The 23,857-nt window shown below is 40.5% G+C and overlaps 1 protein-coding gene across 1 annotated transcript in view; it reads left to right on the top strand.

Moving 5' to 3' along the window:
- Window positions 1–20,484: 20,484 nt before the first annotated feature.
- rab2a (RAB2A, member RAS oncogene family) overlaps window positions 20,485–23,857 on the top strand; it is a 49,605-nt gene continuing 46,232 nt past the window's right edge. Inside the window, exon 1 of the mRNA XM_002936111.4 lies at window positions 20,485–20,698. Coding sequence (XP_002936157.1) covers window positions 20,653–20,698 — 46 coding nt within the window. The 5' untranslated portion in view covers window positions 20,485–20,652. The remainder of the gene's footprint in view (window positions 20,699–23,857) is intronic.

Raw genomic sequence — 23,857 nt, forward strand, 5'->3', positions numbered from 1 at the left:
TGTATTAGAAATGATTCCTTGGCTTTATTACTAAATGTTTCCTTTTTCCAACAAATTAGTATATAGCCTTGGGGAAATTGCACAAACTCATTTGTCTGATGTTTAATGTTCAAATGACCTACATCATCTTTTTAGGTAACTAAAAGTTTTATTGTATTCATATAATTATTTTTTAATGTATCATCCTTCTAAAGAATTTCTTATATCAGTTTCAATTGAAGGTTATGCAATGTGAGAGAATGTATAGGTTTCAGGGTGCAGGTTTAATAACAATAAGGTAAATAGGAAGCAAACTGTAATGCTTTTTCCCTGTCTGTGTGTAAGTGAAGCTGGCACCTCTTCCAACATGGCATTGGCCTAGAATCCTTGACATTTGCAACTGTGCAAGAAAAATGTGGAGAATAAAGAATAAGATGCTGTATACGGCACCAACCCTACGCACCATAATATTTGGAAGTACACTGTCATATACCTAAGTGGCTCAGAGTTTTCTGCCTTTCATTCCAAATCAGGTGCTACTGCGCCTATTGACTCATGGAAACCCTGGAGCTACCAATGCATCCTGGCAGACCTTCCCTTGGTGCCCTGCCTCAATAGGCACAGTACACTTGCACCAAAAGACTAGGAGGCACGTGTCATTTGCATGCTGAACACTGGAAATGACGGGTGAAAAAATAGCAGAACAGAAATGGCAGGTGAGGTGCATGCACAGTTGCGTCCATTTTTGCAAATCAGTTGCAACTGTGGTAGCACAGTGCAATTGTCTGAAGAGAATCACCTTCAGTAATGCTGAAATTCCTGGAAAAAATGTTGCAGTGAATGTGCACTTATATTGTGCCCTAGTGCCTCTGTTGGTAAATGAAGCCAGGAATTTTTAAATTGCATGCTAAATTTTATGTTGTAGGAAACTGCACTTTCTTTGGGTGTTATTGTGTATAACTAATGGCTCAAATATGGTGCTACTTTGCCCCAGTACAGTAACCTATAGCAAGTAGACCATTTATTTTATTAGCCAAAATGAGTTAGGGCTGGAGCATCACTGGTTTTGGAAGCATTAATTAGTTGATCCTTTCAAAACTCTTCCCCTCTCCCTTTCTTCTTCCCCCATCCTTTTTGAGCTCTGTTTGGTTCTGTTTTTTGTTATGCTGTCTAATTCTTCTATTGCTGTTGCCCCTTCCACTCAACATTCTCCCATTTTGTATTTTCCAGTTATTTACCCTCCTGTTCACTTGTCCATTCAGTAAATCCCGGGAGTGGCTTTGTTTTGGTCTCTGTGGATGAAATGTGTGTCCTGTTTTGTGATTAGTAGTTGAGAGAGGTGGTGCTGATGTCTGCAAACACATGAAATCCCTTTAGATATGATTGCTTATAACACTTAGCTGATCGCAACTTTGCACTAGTGCAACTAACTGGATATTTGATTTTGTTTGTGTAAATGGTTTATTGCAATTAAAGGAGAAGGAAATGTACAATCACTGGGAGTGCAAAATGTTAGTCACTCCCCCCCCCAGTGACCTGATACCCCAGGCCAGTGATCTTGTTAGCAGAAAACTGCACCATTCCAGGGTTCATGCAATCTAGCAATTCTCTTCCTTTCCTGTCCACTTTCTTTGGAATCCCGGGGCTGGTGCATACACAGCAGAGTGAAAAAAGCAACTTTTTTATTTAAGTTCAGCTTTTTACTCTACGGCTCATGTGCAAGCGGCGCAAAGGCAGAAAAAGGAAAAGGATCCCTTGATCGCAGGTACCCTGGGCCAGTGGTAACAAGAGCACCGACCTGGGATATCAGGTAAGTGATTGCTGGGGATCACTGGGGGATGCCTAACATTTTGGCCCCTAGAAATCAAGACTTTCCTCCTACTTTAAAGCTAGCTGCAGTGCGGTGTCAGAAGTCTGTTTTCCAATTCTAACAGGTACGCACAAATTGAAAATTCCTTACAGAAGTATACATGTGAATTTGTTAGCTGCCAGTCACTTGTTGCCATGTAGCATGAATCACGGTCATTCTTGTCCACAAATACAGCAATACAGTACAGCATAAACCCTTTGATAATTTAGTCCCATTAAGGGTGTTTATTTTTCTTGTGTAAAAAGTAAGTTGTCCATATGGTAGTTAGATTTTAAAGCAAAATATGTAATAAGGTCAATAAGAAACCAAGCAATCAAATTGGTTTAACTTAAAATGTTCTAAACTGACAGATCTGTTTATCTTGCATTTTTATGTCTGTCGACGTCAGTGTACTGGGTGCACATTTGCCTTTATGACCTTAAATTTATGACCGTAAATTAAGAAGCCCTATTTTATCACATAGAAATTTGTTTCTTCAAATTAATCTCAAATTTTCAGCCTTTTCCAAGTATTCTTTTGTTTTGGGGCTTGATGTAAGGTCGACACTATTACTTGTCAAAGCATCCATAACAGGATTTGTGATACTGGGCGTCTGTTATAGTGGAGACAGGAAACTGCCATGTAGTGAACTCCAAAAACCTGCTTCCGTTACTCCAGGCAGTTTCTAGGATGTTTGACCCTCCATGATTAAAACTTGACCTGATCCTGAGGTCTTTTCTATCCTCACCAAGAACTGAGCTTCCTCCTCACTGAGCAAAAATCTATGGCTTTAATTCAGTTACATTTGTCTAGGAGGCATCTCCAACTGTAGCCAACACCATATGCTTTAAGTCTACTGCTTAGTTCCTATGTACCCAAGTAAAATATTTTTGATTTGCTTTGTGGCAAAAATTTAAGAACAAGACTAAAACAATATCAGTACTACAGTTTTTGTCTTCTTTTTCTCTACAACACAATAGTAGATTAAAATACAGGTAGAGCTGCCATCCAACCAGTATTTTGCAGCCTAGCTAGTGAAACACCTGCCAAGGCTGGGGTCGGTATTGCAAATTTACTGGCAATGTAGTTGACCCGCCCCCATCCTCTTAAAACCCTCTTTGCCCCTTTACTTCACCACCCAGCCTCCTTCATGTCACCATCTGCCCCCTTTTGTGTTTACCCCCCAAGGGCCAGTAAGAATGCTTTAGAAAGGTGGCATCCCTAAATACAGGTGAGATACTGCACGATATATGGGCAAACATTTGTGCACACCTGTCTGCTTAACATCTCATTACAAAACCAAGGGCATTAATGTGAAGTTGATTGCTAAAACAACCTTTCATCTCAAGACTATGGGAAACATGATTGGTGGGATTTAATTTCATTCATACATGAGGATGGGATGTGATGGACTGGGGCACCAAGGGTCTGCCAGAGAACTTTATATCAAGAAGCCACCAACTGGAGCCCTTAAATGTTTTCTTCTTGCTGAGAAACACACTGTTATCCCCATATTTAAGAGATTCATTGTTAATTGTGTAACTTATTAATATAGTCAAGGTGTTTCTCAAAACAATCTGCCCACTAGATGCCAGGTCATGAAGTGTGTGGGAAATATTTGATACAAAGAGATCACAGCAACTGGTGTGAAAGCTTCCAATAAGACACATTCAGGACTTGTTTGAGCAGCTGTGATCCCTTTTGTGCCCTGTTTGTTGCGTTATTGTAAAAAGCTGTGTAAGAGAACCCAGAGCAATACAATGTGCATACACACAGCAGAGGATAGCAAAGGCAGACATGGTGCATGCTGAATCTCATTATCCCTGTTTCCCTATCAGCTATTCCTCTACCAAATTCACTGTGCAAAGGACTCCCTGAATTCTCCTGCGTATCTATGGCAATAAATCTGGCTTCTGTATTTTCCCTGACCCCATCACAGGCTACTAAACTAACTTTTTCCTTTCTCACTTCTGGGAATAAATGAAACACAAGCAGAACCTGGAAAAGATATAAAGTGTTAAAGCTCTGTGCTCCAGAAAGGGCAAAGAGCCCAGTGAGGTCAGTGCCTGCCAGAAACAATTTTGATATCTGGCAGGCCAGTCCAACACAGAGGTTAGGCATTGATATTCAATGATCAGGGTTGGCTTGCACTTGTATTTCATCCAACAGGCACTTAGTTGGATTAAGGTTATTGCTCTCTCCAGGCCAGACAAGTTCTTCCACTTTCATCTCAGCAAACCAATTTTGTATGGCACTAACTTTGTACGTGGGGTTATATTCCATCTGAAACAGGCAGGGCCTACCTCAAACTTCTGCCACAAAGTAGGAAGCATGGAATTGTTAGCAATGTCATTGTATCAGGTACCTGTGTCTGTAATGATGATCATTGCTTAGACAATTAGATGGGGTGCCCATATGACCATATAGCCTTATATTGATCTAGATACAGGATTAGTTAGCAGGCGTGATCACACAGGAGATGGAAGCAGAGCTTTAGTATTTTCTTTAGGAGAGAGCATACGGGCAACTAAGGGTTCCACTCATCTAAGCCCATGCCATGTAGGTAGATCCATTAAGGCCACAGCCACACAAAGATCCAGCAGAGCCCTTCAGGAAACATTCACACTGATTTTAAGTGAGTAGTTTACATTTAATTTTTTATATGATGTAGACCAGGGATCCTCAACCTTTCTCACTTGTGAGCCACAGTCAAATGTAAAAAGACTTGGTGAGCAACACAAGCATCATAAAAGTTCATGGAGGAGCCAAATAAGGGCTAAGATTGGCTATTAGGCAGCCTCTATGCACACTATCAGCTTACAGGAGGCTTTATTTGGTAGTAAATCTTGTTTTTATTTAACCAAAACTTGCCCCCAAGTCAGGAATTCAAAAATAACTACCTGGTTTGGGGGCACTAAGAGCAACATTCAAGGGGTTGGGGAGCAACATGTTGCCCCCAAGCCACTGGTTGGGGATCACTAATATAGACACTGGTGTTTTGAGACAGTGTACAGTTAGGGGCAGATTTATCAAAGTGTGGAATTAAAGCACATCACAGTAAAATTGAAAGTTGTGTTCCACCTGTGTTCTGCGCCTGTGTGAGTATATCACAATAGGGAAAAATGGAATGCATCTGTTCCTGCATTCCCCTGATGTGAAACGCAGGAATCCCTAGCAACAAGGCTCATTATCCACATAAGCCCAACAACTCACTTAATGGGATATGAAAACTCGCATATATATTTCTTCAGTGAACTGCATTAGTACCACATATATTTTTCTTGTGGAGAGGGCCCCAGTCTTGACTGCTCTTGTTTTTAGGGCACAACATGCTTTTTTAATTTAACCTTGGGTATGAATAAAGGATAATTTATATATTTTTTTGCATATATTGGGCCTGATTCACTAAAGGGCGATAAAAATTATCGCACGCTTTTTCACATTAAAAACCGCAAAATAATTTGCGCGCGATTCACCATAGTATTATCGCGTGCGAAAAATCGCCATTTTCGCATTGGGTTATTTCTCGCACTAGTTTTACCGTTTTGCGTTAATTTCCGCGCTGAAAAGAATACGATCGCATGATTCACTATAACTTTTGCGCGCTAAATATCGCATTCGGCTATGCGAAAATTAACACCTACTACAGGCAGGCGAAAAATTATACAAAAGTACAGTAAATGATTTTTTGCAATAAAATATGGACTTACAGTGTTATTTATTCAAGTATGTGTTTCCCCTAGAGTGACGCAGCCGCCAGTTTGCAGCGAAATGTTCATTTTTAATACAGTAATTTTCTGCAAGTATTGGCGTGTATGGCTAACATGGCGTGCGTTCATTTGCGCGACTATTTCTATTTGGCTACAAGTGATGAAATGTTTCGCCAGGCATGGATTCGCAGAGAATTTTTGGACGTGCGTTGAATTTTTTTCGCGGCGGATTTTTTCATGCGTTTCTCAAAACAATCTGCCAATGGCAAAACGCATGAAAAAATTTGCCACGCAAAAATTCACCGCACATCCAAAAATTGATACAAGCGTCAAAAAATAATAGTCACAGCAACAATTTTTTTGCCCGCACAACATTTTTGCCGTTTCGTGGATCTTTCGAAAGATTTGCTAATTTTTCACTAAAGAAACCAGAACACATTTGCTCATCACTAGTGGCTACTATTTATAAGCATCTACTATTTATATGATACCATTTATATGTGGCTAATATTTATATACACCATTTATATGCGGCGACAACTTTTATACACTATTTCTATGCTACCATTCATTTGCGGCGATTATTCGCGTAATTTAGCGCATGTAACGGCCAAATACCGCATTGAAATAGTCTTTTGCGAGTTAAATAACGCATGCAATATCGCGCGTAAAAAAGCGCAAGTATGCTTATAGTGAATCGTGCGAAAAATCGCCAAAATTAAGCCGCGGTAAAAATTTTAGTGCACAATAAAAATAGCGCACGTTTTATCGCCCTTTAGTGAATCAGGCCCATTGTTTGTTATGTTTCTAAGGAGATGTTTAAACTGTCAGTAATAGTATATAACTTATATTGACTGAGACTGCTACATCTGTGTACCTCCTGTTTATTTAGCCCTAAGTGTTCACACAAGAGTGTCCCTATAACCATACAAAGAAATCCTCTAACTTCCCTGGAAGTTACCCAGTTTTAGGGTCCCCCCGGTCCCCTGTCACCCATAATAGCTATGATACCTCAGGTGCACCCTGTTACAAGTGATTTTCATACTTTGTGGGCTTAGGGGGACCCAACATGTGATCAGGCACCACCTTGGATCATTACAAAACAGGTTCCTTAACAACCTTAATGTAAGCAAATAAGCAATTACCCCTAAATGACCTCAAACCATTGTTCTGGGCCCCCAAAATTTGCAAACCCCACAGTTTGCAAACCTCTGCCTTAGTATGTAATGTCTTACAAGCAAAGGCCCCTGCACCAATTGTCTGACCCTGTGCAAGTGTGCTTGTAATGCTATGGAAAGTGTTCTTCATTCACCCATTTGTGAAAATGCCTTTTCATCCCATTATTTATTTTTCCTGACAGGCAGGATTATGTCTGCTGGTGGAACCCCCTTAGGCCCCAGGGTTGTGTTACAATAGCAACTCAATCCTTAAAGTTATGCCCCTAATAACTAAACCTACTGTAAAAAACTATTTTAGTTTTATATTCGCATCAAAAATTCCAGGGGCAGCGCCCACAGCTTTAGAATGAAATACAAAAATGGCATTTCTATGCACCACACGTATGGGGACAGATTCATTGTACAAGTCTGGCCTCACAAAAACAGATTTGGTTTAGCTCATTTCATGATAGGGTATGGATTTCTTTTTCATTCTATTATTTTTTATGATGAACTTCTAACTCCTTGTAATTGGATGACCACACTGCGAACTGTTTGTGAATATTAATCCATTGACCTGCTACAGATGTAAATACACATTCAACCAGCAGGAAGTTGTTTTTTTTTTTTTTTGATCTACAGAAATTTCTCATCTACCAAATAAAAATGTTTATTACTTTGCAATGTTATTACTGAAAGCAACAATGATTATTTAAAATGTTCTTTTCTGTTCCAATTCCAAACCATGTAATTGCTACATAAATATTTATGAGGGTTGTTGTATGTATTAGTGATACAAACCTGCCACCTAGTGGAGATTGAGTAGAAAGGTGACATTCAGGACTGACTAATACAGAAATGCATTATGTGCATATCTAATATTTTTTTGGAAACACTTGGTAACTAAGGCATGTCATACAAGGGATCATAAAAATAAAAACATGACAAATGACTTAAAAAAAATTAAAAAGTCATCCTGTAAAGTAACTGACAACTGCATTACAGACATGTATTATTATATTCCATTTATATAACATTTACAAGTTTTGCTCTAATTGGGGGAATGTAATATGTATCGTTATTGGAAAAAACAATTACAATGGGACCAATATGGCAACAAATTTTGCATTTGCATGTCAAAAAAAAAGACCCATTAGCGAACCCTTTGCAGTTCTTGGGACAAAAGGTTTGCGGTAGCACATGTGCGCAGTGAATGTAATAAAACTTCTTAATGAAAAAGTCACAGTCGCAATTACGCCATCTTCAAGCCGGTGTAACACATTTGTGATGTAATAAATGTTTAGTGAACAGTTATACATTGTGAACATCTAAACATTCGCAAAAACGCCATTTTACACAGGGCTAGCAAATTTGTATTACAAACCTTCTTAATTGTTAACCTCCACCTGTGCCCCTAAAGCTACACTGATGGCATTATTTATAGATATGACCCTAAAGCCCCTACACTGACACTACACCAACACCACTGTATAGAGTTCCAGCCCTGAGCTAAAAGGAACTGACTAGCCCAAATGTTTAAGAAATCAAGGTCATTTCCTACAGCACTCCCAAATGGCTTGCAGACCTAGACACAGCTGTCTGTATGGGGTGCAGATTGGGCCAGCCGATATGAGCCTTGCAATGTAGCAGCTGTTGATAACAAGATCATATTGGGCATGGTTGGGAAAGATGCTGAAATTATTTTTGTTTGTATTAAACTGGGCACAACCATGCATAAGGAAAGGTTGCATTTTCCACCTGTTTAGTACAAATACCAAATTAATTGTATTAATGTTGTGTGAATACATAATAGGCATTTATTAAACGGGAGGTACAGTTGCACAAGATCCTGCAGAGAGAAACTGATTACACTGGCAAACAAGGTAGAGCACCAAATAACTCCTCTAGCACCAAATAACTTCAGTCTGTTTCTGTGAATCTAACCATAAGTAGAATTATTGGAGATTTCCTTTATAAGCTGTATTTAAAGGAGAAGGAAAGGTAAAAACTCAGTAAGCTTTATCAGAAAGGTCTATGTAAATACAGCCATAAGCACTCACAGAAACGCTGCACTGACTTCTCTGTCAAAAGATACTGGATTCCTTGTCTGTTTGTTTTCCTGTGCCAGAGACATGCAGCTCTCTCCTCTCTCCTGCTCCCCCCTCCCTTAAGAATGCTAAGAACTTCCTCCCCCCTTAGGAATGTGGATCTGAGCCAATCAGCAGGAAGCTGACTCAAAGGGGCACATTTACTAACCCACGAACGGGCCGAATGCGTCCGATTGCGTTTTTTTCGTAATGATCGGTATTTTGCGATTTTTTCGGAAAAATGTCGCGACTTTTTCGTTACTAATACGATTTGTGCGAAAAAACGCGAGTTTTTCGTAGCCATTCCGAAAGTTGCGCAAAATCTGGCGATTTTTCGTAGCGTTAAAACTTGTGCAAAAAGTTGTGATTTTTTCGTAGCTTTAAAACTTGCGCGAAACGTCGCACCTTTTACGTTTTAACGCTATGAAAAAGGCGCAACTTTTCGTGCAAGTTTTAATGCTACGAAAAAATCGGCAGATTTTGCGCAACTTTCGGAATGGCTTCGAAAAACTCGCGTTTTTTCGCGCAAATCGTATTCGTAAAGAAAAAGTCGCGACAATTTCCGAAAAGTCGTAAAGACGCCGAAAAAAATCGCAAAAAATACGAAAAAGTCGCAAAATGTTCGTTTTCAAATCGGAATTTTTCCAATTCGGTTCATATTCGTGTCTTAGTAAATGTGCCCCATAGTCTTACTAACTGAGCATGTACACCGATCTTGATATATATTTATTGATATATAGTACAGTTTGGCAAGATTTAAAAGGTCACTTAAAATCATATAAATTATCTGTTGGTTAAATATTCATTCTGGGGGTATAGTTTTCCTTTAAGGCTCTTCTCCTCGTACAGAGAATGTAATAATAAGATCAGTGATGGGGTTAGATACATTTTGTTACCAGTGATCTCGTTACATATATTACTAATTACTTCCCAAAAAGGTTTGATCTCATGACAAATATACCAAATATGTTACAATGTGACAACAGTTTCATTACATCGCTGGCATAAATTATTGGACATTAGTTGCAATTTCCATAATTTCTCTGGTGTTGTATACCATCTGGCCAATCGTTTGTAGGAGCGTTCCTGATATTAATTGCTTATGGAGCATTTAGGATTGAGTCTGAAGATTTTGCCCCATTCCATCACATCAAGATGAATTTAAATTTCTGTTTCCTATTACTTAGAGGCCCATTTACTCATTTTAGCTGAAACCAGGAAAGATCCGAATTGAAAAAGCATGAAAGAATTAAAATGATGACCAAAAATAAAAAGAACTTGAAAACCACAATTATTTTTGGACTTTCATTAAAACCCCACAATTCTAAAATTAAAAATCAAATAAAGATTGTTGCAATTTGCCTAGAACGACTCCCATTGATTTCTACATGCATTAGTGGTTTTTTGAATGAACCACATAAACCACCACCAAGTTTTAGAGCAAAAATACCCACAAATTGTGGAAAAAAATAAAAACTAACGTTAGTTAATGCGCCCCTTAGTATACCCCAGTAAACTTGCATATTTTGTATTTAGCAACAGTTTGTGCAAGTGTGAAATAGGGAGGGGTGAGATTTTGATCACAAAGTCATTCAAATTCAGAGAGACAGTGGCCTATTGGCTTTTAACAAATTTTTATCCATGGAGGACCAGTCCTGTCTGTTTTGCAGAAGAGTAGGCTTTTTGTTCAGTAACATCACATAAGGTTTTCACAGCTAAAGCAAGTGGTAGTATGATCTTACCCTTAGTAAAGGTGGGTCCAGGTGCTCATGCCCCAGACCTTCAGCTTAGGGAGCCATATAGGAATTCACAGATAGGGAAAAAGCGGGCAGGCACTCCGGTTTTCCACAAAATGTCAAAAAGAAGCTTTTAGTAGGTAAAATTTTATTTAAAGTTTATTTAATCCATACATAAAAATAAAAGTTAAATTAGATTAATTAATTTAAGTTAAATTAGATGATAAATTGTAAGTGGTTAAAAAAGAGTTATGTAGGATTACAAGTATATCTCTTATGTGAGAAAGGAAATGGTATTTACCATTAGGCACATTTCATCAAAAAAATAGGTTTACATATTATGTCAAAATGATGAAAAGTTGAACCACTCACAATTTATCATCTAATTTAACTTAATTACATGTATATTGTGATTGGCCAATGTTGGGTTAATCCTATTGGCTATTTTGGCTTTAAATACTGTGTATCTTAAAAATGTAATGTAGCCTATGATTAAGTACCCGTAAGGTACGCAACGCGTAAGGCTTCTTTTTTTATGTATTAATTAAATAAACTTTAAAAAAAAAAATTACCTACTAAAAGCTGTGTTTTTACATTTTGTGGAATACCGGAGTGCCTGCCCGCTATTTCCCTATTAGGCTTTTTGTTGTCAGATGTAAAGGAAGAGCTCAGTCCTGTTCAGATATACTCGGTGGAAAAGAGGCATAAGTGGAGAAGGGTACAGTGCTAGGGCATATTGAGCACCTATGGAGTTCAAGGTGGTTGTTGTAGTATATATTTGTAAATTAGATTTCAGTTTCAGCTGATTAAGTGGAGGTGCGTTCCAAACAGTATAAAATGCAGGAAAGTTCAGCCATGCTTCCTCAGGATGCTTCCACACGATTGCTGAACGTGGGTGAGAATATTCCACCACTCTAGCCAGGATGCATGCCTGATAGTAAGACATTCATGATGTCTCATTCCTCCAGCAAATCTGGGATAGAAAAGTGTATTTTTCTTATTTCTTAGTCTTTTACCAGCCCGTATGAAGTTACTGATTATCTTGCCCAGGGTTTTTAAGAAATTATATGGGTAGAGTTATGGGTAATGTTTAAAAAGATACAAAATTGACATCTTGATAATGCTGCTTTTTCCTGTCCAAGTCATTTTCCAGACCAGGATTTAAGGAGATTTCTGATATTGGTTATTAAAAGTTTAAAGTTATTGGTATAGATATTTTGGAGGTTTGATGGTATGAGGACTCCCAAATATTTAATTCTGTTTGATTTCCATTTGAAAGTAAAATGTTATTTGTAATGCCTTCTGTCTTAAAAGGAACATGGGCTCTGCCTCAGACTTGTTCAAACTGATTTTATAATTGAAGAGAGACCCATATAGCGTAAAGCTGGTCATACACATTTAGATTTGTCTCTCCCTACCAACCAATATCAGTGCATTCTGATAAATCCATCAAATTATCGTAAGGCACCGAATGATCGCACATCTACCAATTTTCCATCCATTAAAATTTTTGTCGTTAGCAATGAAATTTGCCCTAGGGCCAAACTATCGAATTAAAATGGCAGGTGTATGTGCCATTGTACTGAGGACCGCATCAACGAGCCAATGCGGTCCACAATCAGGAAATCAAACCTGCCAAATCAAGATCTGTCCAATTTTAGGCAAGATGTCAGTCGGGTACGCCTGTCGGGGATGCCCATACATGGGCAGATAAGCTGCCGAATCAGTCTAAAAGAGCCAAATCAGCAGCTGAAATTTGCCTGTATATGGCCATCTTAAGTTCCTGGAGTAGGTTCAGTATAGAGAAGTGAGGGTTAGTAATTACAAATAATATATCACCAGCAAATGCTAAACAACATTTTTATTGATGTAAATCCTTAGATATACTTCTGAAAGTGTATTATCACCACCCCCTCCCCAAACAATGGTGGGGGTCCACTGAAATGCAGTTGTGTCATGAGACTGAGACTGCTGAGCCACATGTCTCTGGGTAAATTATGGTGAATTTAGGTTAGGAATAGGGAACAGTGGGGCTGGATTTATTCAGATAATTATGTGTTTTATGATAATAACAGGATGATCGGTACATTTGGCAGATATACAATGCCCTGAACCAAAGTGAGCAACCTCCCAACTAAGCACTGTAGCACTTTTCGCGCAAATCAGGTGAGAAATATATTCAATAATATTCACTACAAAAGAACGGCTGAAATACATAGTAACATAGTCACATAGTAAGTTGGGTTGAAAAAAGACATACGTCCATCAAGTTCAACCAAATGCCTATACCTAACCTGCCTAACTACAAGTTGATCCAGAGGAAGGCAAAAAACCCCATCTGAAACCTCTCTAATTTGCCTCAGAGGGGAAAAAATTCCTTCCTGACTCCAAGATGGCAATCGGACCAGTCCCTGGATCAACTTGTACTAAGAGCTATCTCCCATAACCGTGTATTCCCTCACTTGCTAAGAATCCATCCAGCCCCTTCTTAAAGCTATATAATGTATCAGCCAGTACGACTGATTCGGGAAGGGAATTCCACAACTTCACAGCTCTCACTGTAAAAAATCCTTTCCGAATATTTAAATGGAACCTCCCTTCTTCTAAACGGAGTGGGTGCCCTCGTGTCCGTTGGAAGGACCTACTGGTAAATAAAACATTAGAGAGGTTATTATATGATCCCCTTATATATTTATACATAGTTATCATGTCACCTCTTAAGCGCCTCTTCTCCAGTGTAAACAGACCCAACTTGGCCAGTCTTTCTTCATAACTGAGACTTTCCATACCCTTTACCAGCTTAGTTGCCCTTCTCTGGACCCTCTCTAACTCAATAATGTCCCGTTTGAGCACTGGAGACCAAAACTGAACAGCATATTCTAGATGGGGCCTTACCAGCGCTCTGTAAAGGGGAAGAATAACCCCCTCCTCCCGTGAATCTATACCCCTTTTAATACAGCTCAAAACCTTGTTTGCCCTTGCAGCTGCTGCCTGGCATTGCTTGCTACAGCCAAGTTTATTATCTACAAGGACTCCAAGGTCCTTCTCCATTATGGATTTGCCTAGTGCAGTCCCATTAAGGGTATACGGGGCTTGCATATTTTTACATCCCAGGTGCATGACCTTACATTTATCCACATTAAATCTCATCTGCCACTTAGCTGCCCAGATTGCCAGTTGGTCAAGATCCTGCTGCAGGGATGTCACATCCTGGATAGAATTGACTGGTCTGCAGAGTTTTGTGTCATCTGCAAACACTGATACATTACTCATAATACCCTCCCCTAAGTCATTTATGAACAAATTAAACAAAAGCAATAATGCAAATGATTTTATGTTTACAGTTATACATTATGCATTGTCTTATTTATTTATGGGCATTTACACCTATATTTGGCAATAGGGTCAGTACATTTTTGTCTTTAAGAAGTAAACTTAGCAAATACGATATTATCGTGACTAATACGATTTTTTCGTAAGCATTTTCGTGATATTTGCGATCTTCAGAAATTTTTGTTTCCAATCCGAATTTTTCCCATTCGGGATTTGAATTTGTGGATTAGTAAATCTGCCCCATAGTCTTCTAAGCATATCAAATCTATTACTTTGCTGAGGCAGAACCGGACTGGGATGACAAAAGTACATTATATGGGTGTCAGTCAGTGCTCCACACACCTGGAAAACGTAAGTATAATGGCGCGGTTGTATTCTCTTAGTATTTTTGGGCCAGACCAAATAAAAAAAAAGAAAGCAATGGTTTTAAATAATAATAATTATTAGTTTAAATAGTAATAATTATGAGTTTTGCGTGTTTTTTTTTTATAGAACTTTAAAAAAAAGACCTTGTAGACTGTTTCCCACTTGTATGTGTTATTCTCACTGCATAAAAGATTTACTGTCAATTAAGTGAAGTAAGGGGTTCTATGAATTACACATTTAAAAAATAGGGATGCACCGAATCCTGGTTTGGAATTTAGCCAAGATATTTCCTTTTTCAGCAGGATTCAGATTCGGACAGATCCATGCCTGTGGCCAAACCAAAGCTTAATCCTTAAAATCACATGACTTTTTGTCATATAAACATGGAAGTTGAAGTTTTTTTTGTTCTCTTTAACCCTTCAGTTTGGTAAGCAGCCAAATCTTTCACAAAGGATTCAGGGTTCGGACAGATCCTAAACTAGTGGATTCGGTGCATCCCTATTAAAAAGATCTAGAAATTATAATTCAGGTAATTCAGAAGTAAGAAAGCTATACATCTATGTCTGAGGAAAGCAAACCAAAAAGCTAGGGCCGGCCTTTGACCAAGTGGATCCTGTACCACGGCAGATTATATAAGGAGCCTGGAGCAAAACACCACCTAGGGAGCCCTACAAAATTTATTCCAGACGCGCCTGGAATTGGTAAGACTGTCCCTATGCTGCTCAGTCCTGCATATATAAATAGATAATGCCAAATATGACTGAGAGCATGGCCTAATGAACAAAAATATTGTAACTTTAATACTGATCGTGTGAAAAAACACTACCAACTCCTTTGTCATCTGGCTCTCCACACCTTCTCTTCTTCAGGAACTTCATTCAGCACATCTCTGTACAAATATTATGTGATATTAAAAGATTATTACAAGGTGGAAGAAAGATGTCAAATGAGCAGGGAGATAAAATGTATGGCACTATGACATGGCAATGATTGGAGTTTAGGGTTATGGAGCACATCCAGGAAATAAGGTAAGTTCCAGGCAGATTGGGGTAGATCAGAGGCAGGCCAAGTGCATCTACATCGGCAGTAGATTTGTAATACTGGCCTGGCCTTGGCAGGTGTTTTACTGGCTAGCTGGTAAAATTCCAGCCAGGTGGCAATCTTACACACCCTATACATAGAACATTCTGAAACAAAAGAACCTCAGGTGTCATAAGTGATTACTATTCTGTCATAAAGTGCTTGCTATCCTTTTGGAACTATGAAAAATAATGAAAATAATGACAAATAAACACATAAATAAAAAGCAACCCAAACATTATATTTTCAAATGGCCTGTCAAAAAACAGATACACATTCTCTACAAGTGTACAATGGTTAGAAATGACTCCTTACATTTATAACAATCCTAAATAAATAAGGCTAAACAGTTTTGCATACATTACTTTAGATAGTTATATCCCCTGGAAACTTAACAAGACATTCATTTATTTCATTTACCATCAGGTTTAAGCCTGATTTGTTTACTGAATATTATTTTCTTCTTTCCCTGTAGTCCTGTTTGTTTTGCCAGAGACCATAAACCATTCTCCTAATCTGAGATTAGTAAAGACATTGTTATGCGGAGTGCAGATAAACTTATCTCAAATTGTCAGGGCCTCTGGAGGGAACACAGATTTGGAAAGAAATCAACTGCACTACAGCTAGTAATGGAAATGCATTTACTGAATGTTATTATTCTAACAATAAAATACACATATTAGCAAATGCCATCTGATTTTATCTATGCATTTTATAGCGTCTCTGTTTTCCAAGGGTTGTCTTAAATGTATATTTTAAAATCCCATTTCATTGAATTTCCTGTCCTTTAGCATGTCATTCACTACAAGATTATAATAAATGACACAAAATTTTAAGTTAAAGGGCCAGTATTGGTAAAAAGTGAATATGGTCTATACATATTTCTAAATCATTCCTGGTGGCCTAATATGTACAAATATTTATTCTGTCAGGGTGCCGAAAGCCATGAATGACAAATACTTATTCATGGCAATCCCACAGGCTTCCTTTAGGTCACTTACCTACACATTCTCTAAATATTACAAGATATAAGAACACACACCAAATCAGAAAATAGAGTCAACCCATTTAGTTACTCCACAGCTACACAGATAAAATCAAATTGTAAAACAATTTTTTGTAAAAGTAAAAAAAGTTTATTAAACACAATAAATTACATAACAAAAAAGTGCATAAGGGTCTTCATCAGGTGATAAAATATCAAAAGAGGGTCAGGATTCTCTAGGCATCCCCGCCTACATGAGAAGGTAGGTGACAAAATGTTCCTACTTCCCTTCGCACCAGCAGTAATGTGAGTCTTCATGGGTTAACTTTGGCCTACTTTGGAAAGTGGGCAACAAAATGTCCTTAGTGCCCTTAACCTTACTGCCAAAAGCTTCTGCATTGTAAACCAGTCTGTTTCATAGCGACAGTTGCATGGTTACATACTTAATTTAAGTTGAAAAGACAACTTCCTTAAAGTTTAGTCCTTTAGTAAATCCTCAGCATAAAAAAACGATGTGCCTCTCTATATACATATATATATGTTTAATGCTGTGCATGAATATTTAACTTTGCCAACCATGTGAAGGTGATTCTCTTTGGTAAATCCTATCACATAGAACAGTGATCCCCAACCCAACATGTTGCTCACCAGTCCCTTTAGTGTTGCACCCAGTGTCCTTAAAATTGGGGCCCATTTTTAAATTTCTGACTTGGAGGCATATTTTGGAGGCATGAAGACCATGTTTACTGCTAAACAGTCTCTAATAGTCTACTATTCCACATTGGGCTACTAATTAACCAATCATTATAGGTCACCTACTAGAAAAGTTGTTGTGCTTGTGTGGCTCCCAAGCTTTTTTTTTTTATTATTGAAATGTTGCTCATGGGTGAAAAGTTTGGGGATCTCTGACATGCACCTCTCTGCCTCTGTTTGCAAGCTAAATGTAAGGGTTTTTGTGTAAGGCGGTCCAACCAAATGTTGGACCATATAGCACTTGTTTATCACTGCAGTAATGTTTATGGACAAAGGCTCCCTCTTGTTCAGCCCAAGCCACAATCATTACACTCATGTTGAAAAGGATGATATATTGACCCTTTAAAGGAGAAGGAAAGGCTAAGTCACTTGGGGGTGCCAAAATGTTAGGCACCCCCAAGTAACTTAAATTGCTTACCTTGTACCCTGGGTACCTTGAGTGAGCACTTACTTCTTCCTCTTCCTTCTGCTGGCATAATCTCTGGGCCGGCGCATGCGCAGTAGAGTGAAAAGCCGACTTTGTTGTTAAAGTTCGGCTTTTCACTCTACTGAGCATGCGCAAGCGCGCGAGACAGGAAGAAGGAATCGCTCGCAGCTACCCCGAGCTGGTGCGGTTCTCTCTTAACAGGAGCACCAGCCCGGGGTAAAAGGTAAGCGATTTAAGTCACTGGGGGGTGCCTAACATTTTGGCACACGCAAGTGACTTTGGCTTTCCTTCTCCTTTAAAAGCAACAGAATGAAGACAGTAGTGTTATGGTTTGGGGGTGTTTTTCTGGCTACGAGTGACTGAAATCTTGAATCAAAGGCGCTACTACAGTGCCAGGCCATACCCTCTGGTATGACAATTACTAAGTAGTCCTTTGTGATGCAACAGGAGAATGATCATAAGCATACTTCCATGCTCTGTCAGAACTAATTGAAGAAAAAGAAAGATGAAGGAAATCTGAAAGTGATGATCACTAAACTGATTTCAGATTAATTAAATAGAAAGGTTAAGGCTAAACAACCAAATAGAGGCAACTAGTGCAGAACATTTGTGGACACTTCTATAGCGGTGAAAAAGTCAGGTATTTAGTTAAAGAAGAATGAAGGTCACAGTTTAATCATAGGTCCCCTCTACTGGCCACACTACATCAACCCATGATGGGCCTGTTTCCCCCTAATGATCTCATTACGCTTGTAGTGATCAAGTATGAGCACTTGAAGGAATATGGAGTGTGCATGCTATGGCAAACATACTTGGATTACTGTTTTGGCTGTAAGAGCAGTTCTTTGTTCTTCTGTGCTGTGGAGCGGTATCTCTGTGCTCTCCCACCAGTAACTCCCATAAAGTTCCCATGTAAAAAAAAGTCTATTAAAGTGATACTGACACGAAAAAACTACTTTTCAAAATATGAATATACATAAAAAGCTACCTATAGGTCGTGTTGGCGGTTTTTCGCTGACAGGTTTGGTTTTGTAAGCAATTGTTACTTGAAGTTCCTAAACCTGACTGTTTTGCCAGCCTGACTGTCCCTTCCCAACCTGTCAGTTATAGCTTCTAATGATAACAGACAAATATGGCTGCCCATCATAGAGGAACAGAGAATCAGACAGGTAATGTAAAAGCATCAGGCAAATAATTTTATGGCAAAATTATAAAGTTCTTGTAAAGACAATGTTATGATAGATGTAAAAAAAAGATTTACTACACTACACTTTCTGGTGTCAGTATCTCTTTAAAAGCCTGTGATCTCTTTGTTCTGAGTTCTGACTCTTGAAAGTGCAGAACCCATGCAGCTCGTGTTCACTAATTAAATGATTAATAAACGTTTTAATCTTTTCACCTCAAGTGGTTTCCAGTAACTGAATTTCCCTGACAAAGATGTATAAAGGAGAAAACTGCACCGGCCTGGGGTACTTGTGAGAGAGCGATCATCTTCCTTCTTTGTGCCGCTTGTGCAGGTGCAGTGAAAAGCCAAATGTTCAAGGAAAAGTAACACTAACATTTTTTAACTAAAAAATCTATACTACCCTGCACTAATAATTGCTAAAATACCTGCTAAAACTTGGCTTCCAGTCACTTGAAATAAGGCGATACAGCGAAGGAAGGAGCAGCATCCACTATGCGACGATCGATTGATCGAGCCTAGCCTGACTCCTTCCTATACAGAAGGAAGGCTAGGCTCGATCAATCGATCATCGCATAGTGGATGCTGCTCCTTCCTTCCCCATATCACCTTATTTCAAATGACCGGATGCAGGTTTTAGCAGGTATTTTCTAATAAAGCATTCAAAATACTAAGTGGTTTGCAGGATAGGGCAATTATTGGAGCAAGGAGAATAGATTTTTTACTTAAAAAAATTTAGTGTTACTTTTCAAAAAAGCTGGCCTTTTCACTCTAATGTGCATGCATTGAACCCAGGATCACGAAGAAAGAAGGTAGAAGGAAGTGGATCGCTCACTCACAATTATTACATATCTGTCTATTAAATGTGGGGGTTTTAAACAGTTAAAACTTGCCTTTCTTGTCACTTCAACTCACTTTCAATTTTACCCACAATATCTCTATTTGTAGGTTGATAGTTGATACACAAATATAAAAGAGGAAATGTCAAAAATAGTCTTTATCTTTAACAATATTACATACTGGTTAAACAATAAAAACTACCATGCAAACAAAAATGTCATATAAACTTCACCCTATGAGAAAACTTTTTAAATATAATCAATTTAAAAAATGGCACTGTTTCTTAAAAAATTGTTACTTATCACTGAACCCCTCTCAGAAATAGGTCTCTACATGCAAACACTCTACTTTGTCCTAATGTTGGACGTTGCGTACAAAAACATCAGATATTGAAGTTAATGGTTGGTTTCAGGCTACTGGACAGCACCTTTTATATCCACCTATAGAAAATGAGAGCCGTGGGAGGCAATTTCATTTTTCTCTATAATAATAAAACAGTACCTTGTACTTGATCCCAACTAAGATATAATTAATCCTTACTGGAGGCAAAACAATCCTCTTAGGTTTAATTAATGTTTTGTTTTTTTAGTTCAATTAAGATATGGAGATCCAAATTACAGAAAGACCCCTTATCTGGAATACCCTTGGTCCCGAGCATTCTGGATAATGGGTCCCATACCTGTATTGCCACAAGTGTGGATCTTTGCTCAGTTTTGCCACACTTGTTGGGTCAAATGGGAAGCCCAGGCTAATGATTATATCACACTGGACCATACTGTGTGCCTACAGATAAATCCAATGCAGGTTTTTTCAGACATAGAAACTATACACATGTAAAGTGTAACTCTGCCTGAACATTTCACATTTTCAACCACAGGGTTCCTTTTAATATAGATTCAGCGCACATACCCTATTAGACAGACTCTGAATAAAGCTTGAATTATATCAATCTAACAAACCACTATGATAGTAGGTTTTCATTCCAGCCACTGTTCCACAGGTGAGTTGATGTGCCACAGCGGCCCCTAGCGGCGCCAGGCTCCATGCTCGCCAGTAGGCAGGACGCAGGGACGTGCGGGTACCCGCTTACGAGAGGCATCTGAGACGAGCCCGTGTCTGCGTCATTGCGGCCGTGAGAAGCAGTGACGAGAAGAGGCAGATCCGGCCATGGCGTACGCTTATCTTTTTAAATACATTATCATCGGGGATACAGGTGAGACACTGGGGCGTACTATTCAAGCCGCTAGGACGGCAGCTCTCCATAACCTTTCTGTGATGCGGCAGGAATGCTACGGCCTTCTTGTAAACATCTCTTGGGCAAGAGGCACAGCGGGCGGGGCCGACCGGTCCTTTCATTTCCGCAGTGTTGGAGGAGTTGACGTGGTGCTTGGGAGCAGTACTTGGCACCGGCCCGGTATAGTGGCGGCTAGTACCGGCTCTGGGGTTAAGTGTGTGCAGCCTGCCGGCTCAAATCCCTTGTGGGAATAGAACATCCCGGCCACTTGTGTAGGTGCTGAGTGATGTAGTCAGGGCAGCCATCGGGATGGTACAAGGGGTACAGCTGTAGGGGGGCCCAGTCGCTACTGGTTCCCTTGCAATTAATATTTAGCATCTTCGATGTGGCACATGGGGACAGGCTAGAGATCCACATTTGGCGCACACTTGATATCCTTGTTTAGTAGCTTGTACCATAGGCCAGTGCTATTCTGTGCTGTACCATAGGCCAGTGCTATTCTGTGCTGTACCATAGGCCAGTGCTATTCTGTGCTGTACCATAGGCCAGTGCTATTCTGTGCTGTACCATAGGCCAGTGCTATTCTGTGCTGTACCATAGGCCAGTGCTATTCTGTGCTGTACCATAGGCCAGTGCTATTCTGTGCTGTACCATAGGCCAGTGCTATTCTGTGCTGTACCATAGGCCAGTGCTATTCTGTGCTGTACCATAGGCCAGTGCTATTCTGTGCTGTACCATAGGCCAGTGCTGTACCATAGGCCAGTGCTATTCTGTGCTGTACCATAGGCCAGTGCTATTCTGTGCTGTACCATAGGCCAGTGCTATTCTGTGCTGTACCATAGGCCAGTGCTATTCTGTGCTGTACCATAGGCCAGTGCTATTCTGTGCTGTACCATAGGCCAGTGCTATTCTGTGCTGTACCATAGGCCAGTGCTATTCTGTGCTGTACCATAGGCCAGTGCTATTCTGTGCTGTACCATAGGCCAGTGCTATTCTGTGCTGTACCATAGGCCAGTGCTATTCTGTGCTGTACCATAGGCCAGTGCTATTCTGTGCTGTACCATAGGCCAGTGCTATTCTGTGCTGTACCATAGGCCAGTGCTATTCTGTGCTGTACCATAGGCCAGTGCTATTCTGTGCTGTACCATAGGCCAGTGCTATTCTGTGCTGTACCATAGGCCAGTGCTATTCTGTGCTGTACCATAGGCCAGTGCTATTCTGTGCTGTACCATAGGCCAGTGCTATTATGTGCTGTACCATAGGCCAGTGCTATTATGTGCTGTACCATAGGCCAGTGCTATTATGTGCTGTACCATAGGCCAGTGCTATTCTGTGCTGTACCATAGGCCAGTGCTATTCTGTGCTGTACCATAGGCCAGTGCTATTCTGTGCTGTACCATAGGCCAGTGCTATTCTGTGCTGTACCATAGGCCAGTGCTATTCTGTGCTGTACCATAGGCCAGTGCTATTCTGTGCTGTACCATAGGCCAGTGCTATTCTGTGCTGTACCATAGGCCAGTGCTATTCTGTGCTGTACCATAGGCCAGTGCTATTCTGTGCTGTACCATAGGCCAGTGCTATTCTGTGCTGTACCATTGGCCAGTGCTATTATGTGCTGTGCCATAGGCCAGTGCTATTATGTGCTGTGCCATTGGCCAGTGCTATTATGTGCTGTGCCATTGGCCAGTGCTATTATGTGCTGTGCCATTGGCCAGTGCTATTATGTGCTGTGCCATTGGCCAGTGCTATTCTGTGCTGTGCCACTGGCCAGTGCTATTCTGTGCTGTGCCACAGGCCAGTGCTATTATGTGCTGTGCCACAGGCCAGTGCTATTATGTGCTGTGCCACAGGCCAGTGCTATTATGTGCTGTGCCACAGGCCAGTGCTATTCTGTGCTGTGCCACTGGCCAGTGCTATTCTGTGCTGTGCCACTGGCCAGTGCTATTCTGTGCTGTGCCATAGGCCAGTGCTATTCTGTGCTGTGCCATAGGCCAGTGCTATTCTGTGCTGTGCCATAGGCCAGTGCTATTCTGTGCTGTGCCATAGGCCAGTGCTATTCTGTGCTGTGCCATAGGCCAGTGCTATTCTGTGCTGTGCCATAGGCCAGTGCTATTCTGTGCTGTGCCATAGGCCAGTGCTATTCTGTGCTGTGCCATAGGCCAGTGCTATTCTGTGCTGTACCATAGGCCAGTGCTATTCTGTGCTGTACCATAGGCCAGTGCTATTCTGTGCTGTACCATAGGCCAGTGCTATTCTGTGCTGTACCATAGGCCAGTGCTATTCTGTGCTGTACCATAGGCCAGTGCTATTCTGTGCTGTACCATAGGCCAGCGCTATTCTGTGCTGTACCATAGGCCAGCGCTATTCTGTGCTGTACCATAGGCCAGCGCTATTCTGTGCTGTACCATAGGCCAGCGCTATTCTGTGCTGTACCATAGGCCAGCGCTATTCTGTGCTGTACCATAGGCCAGCGCTATTCTGTGCTGTACCATAGGCCAGCGCTATTCTGTGCTGTACCATAGGCCAGCCTATTGCTGTACCATAGGCCAGCGCTATTCTGTGCTGTACCATAGGCCAGCGCTATTCTGTGCTGTACCATAGGCCAGCGCTATTCTGTGCTGTACCATAGGCCAGCGCTATTCTGTGCTGTACCATAGGCCAGCGCTATTCTGTGCTGTACCATAGGCCAGCGCTATTCTGTGCTGTACCATAGGCCAGCGCTATTCTGTGCTGTACCATAGGCCAGCGCTATTCTGTGCTGTACCATAGGCCAGCGCTATTCTGTGCTGTACCATAGGCCAGCGCTATTCTGTGCTGTACCATAGGCCAGCGCTATTCTGTGCTGTACCATAGGCCAGCGCTATTCTGTGCTGTACCATAGGCCAGCGCTATTCTGTGCTGTACCATAGGCCAGCGCTATTGTGTGCTGTACCATAGGCCAGCGCTATTGTGTGCTGTACCATAGGCCAGCGCTATTGTGTGCTGTACCATAGGCCAGTGCTATTGTGTGCTGTACCATAGGCCAGTGCTATTGTGTGCTGTACCATAGGCCAGTGCTATTGTGTGCTGTACCATAGGCCAGTGCTATTGTGTGCTGTACCATAGGCCAGTGCAATTATGTGCTGTACCATAGGCCAG

The sequence above is a fragment of the Xenopus tropicalis genome, chromosome 6 (assembly GCF_000004195.4).
Source record: "Xenopus tropicalis strain Nigerian chromosome 6, UCB_Xtro_10.0, whole genome shotgun sequence".
NCBI classification, from domain to species: Eukaryota; Metazoa; Chordata; class Amphibia; order Anura; family Pipidae; genus Xenopus; species Xenopus tropicalis.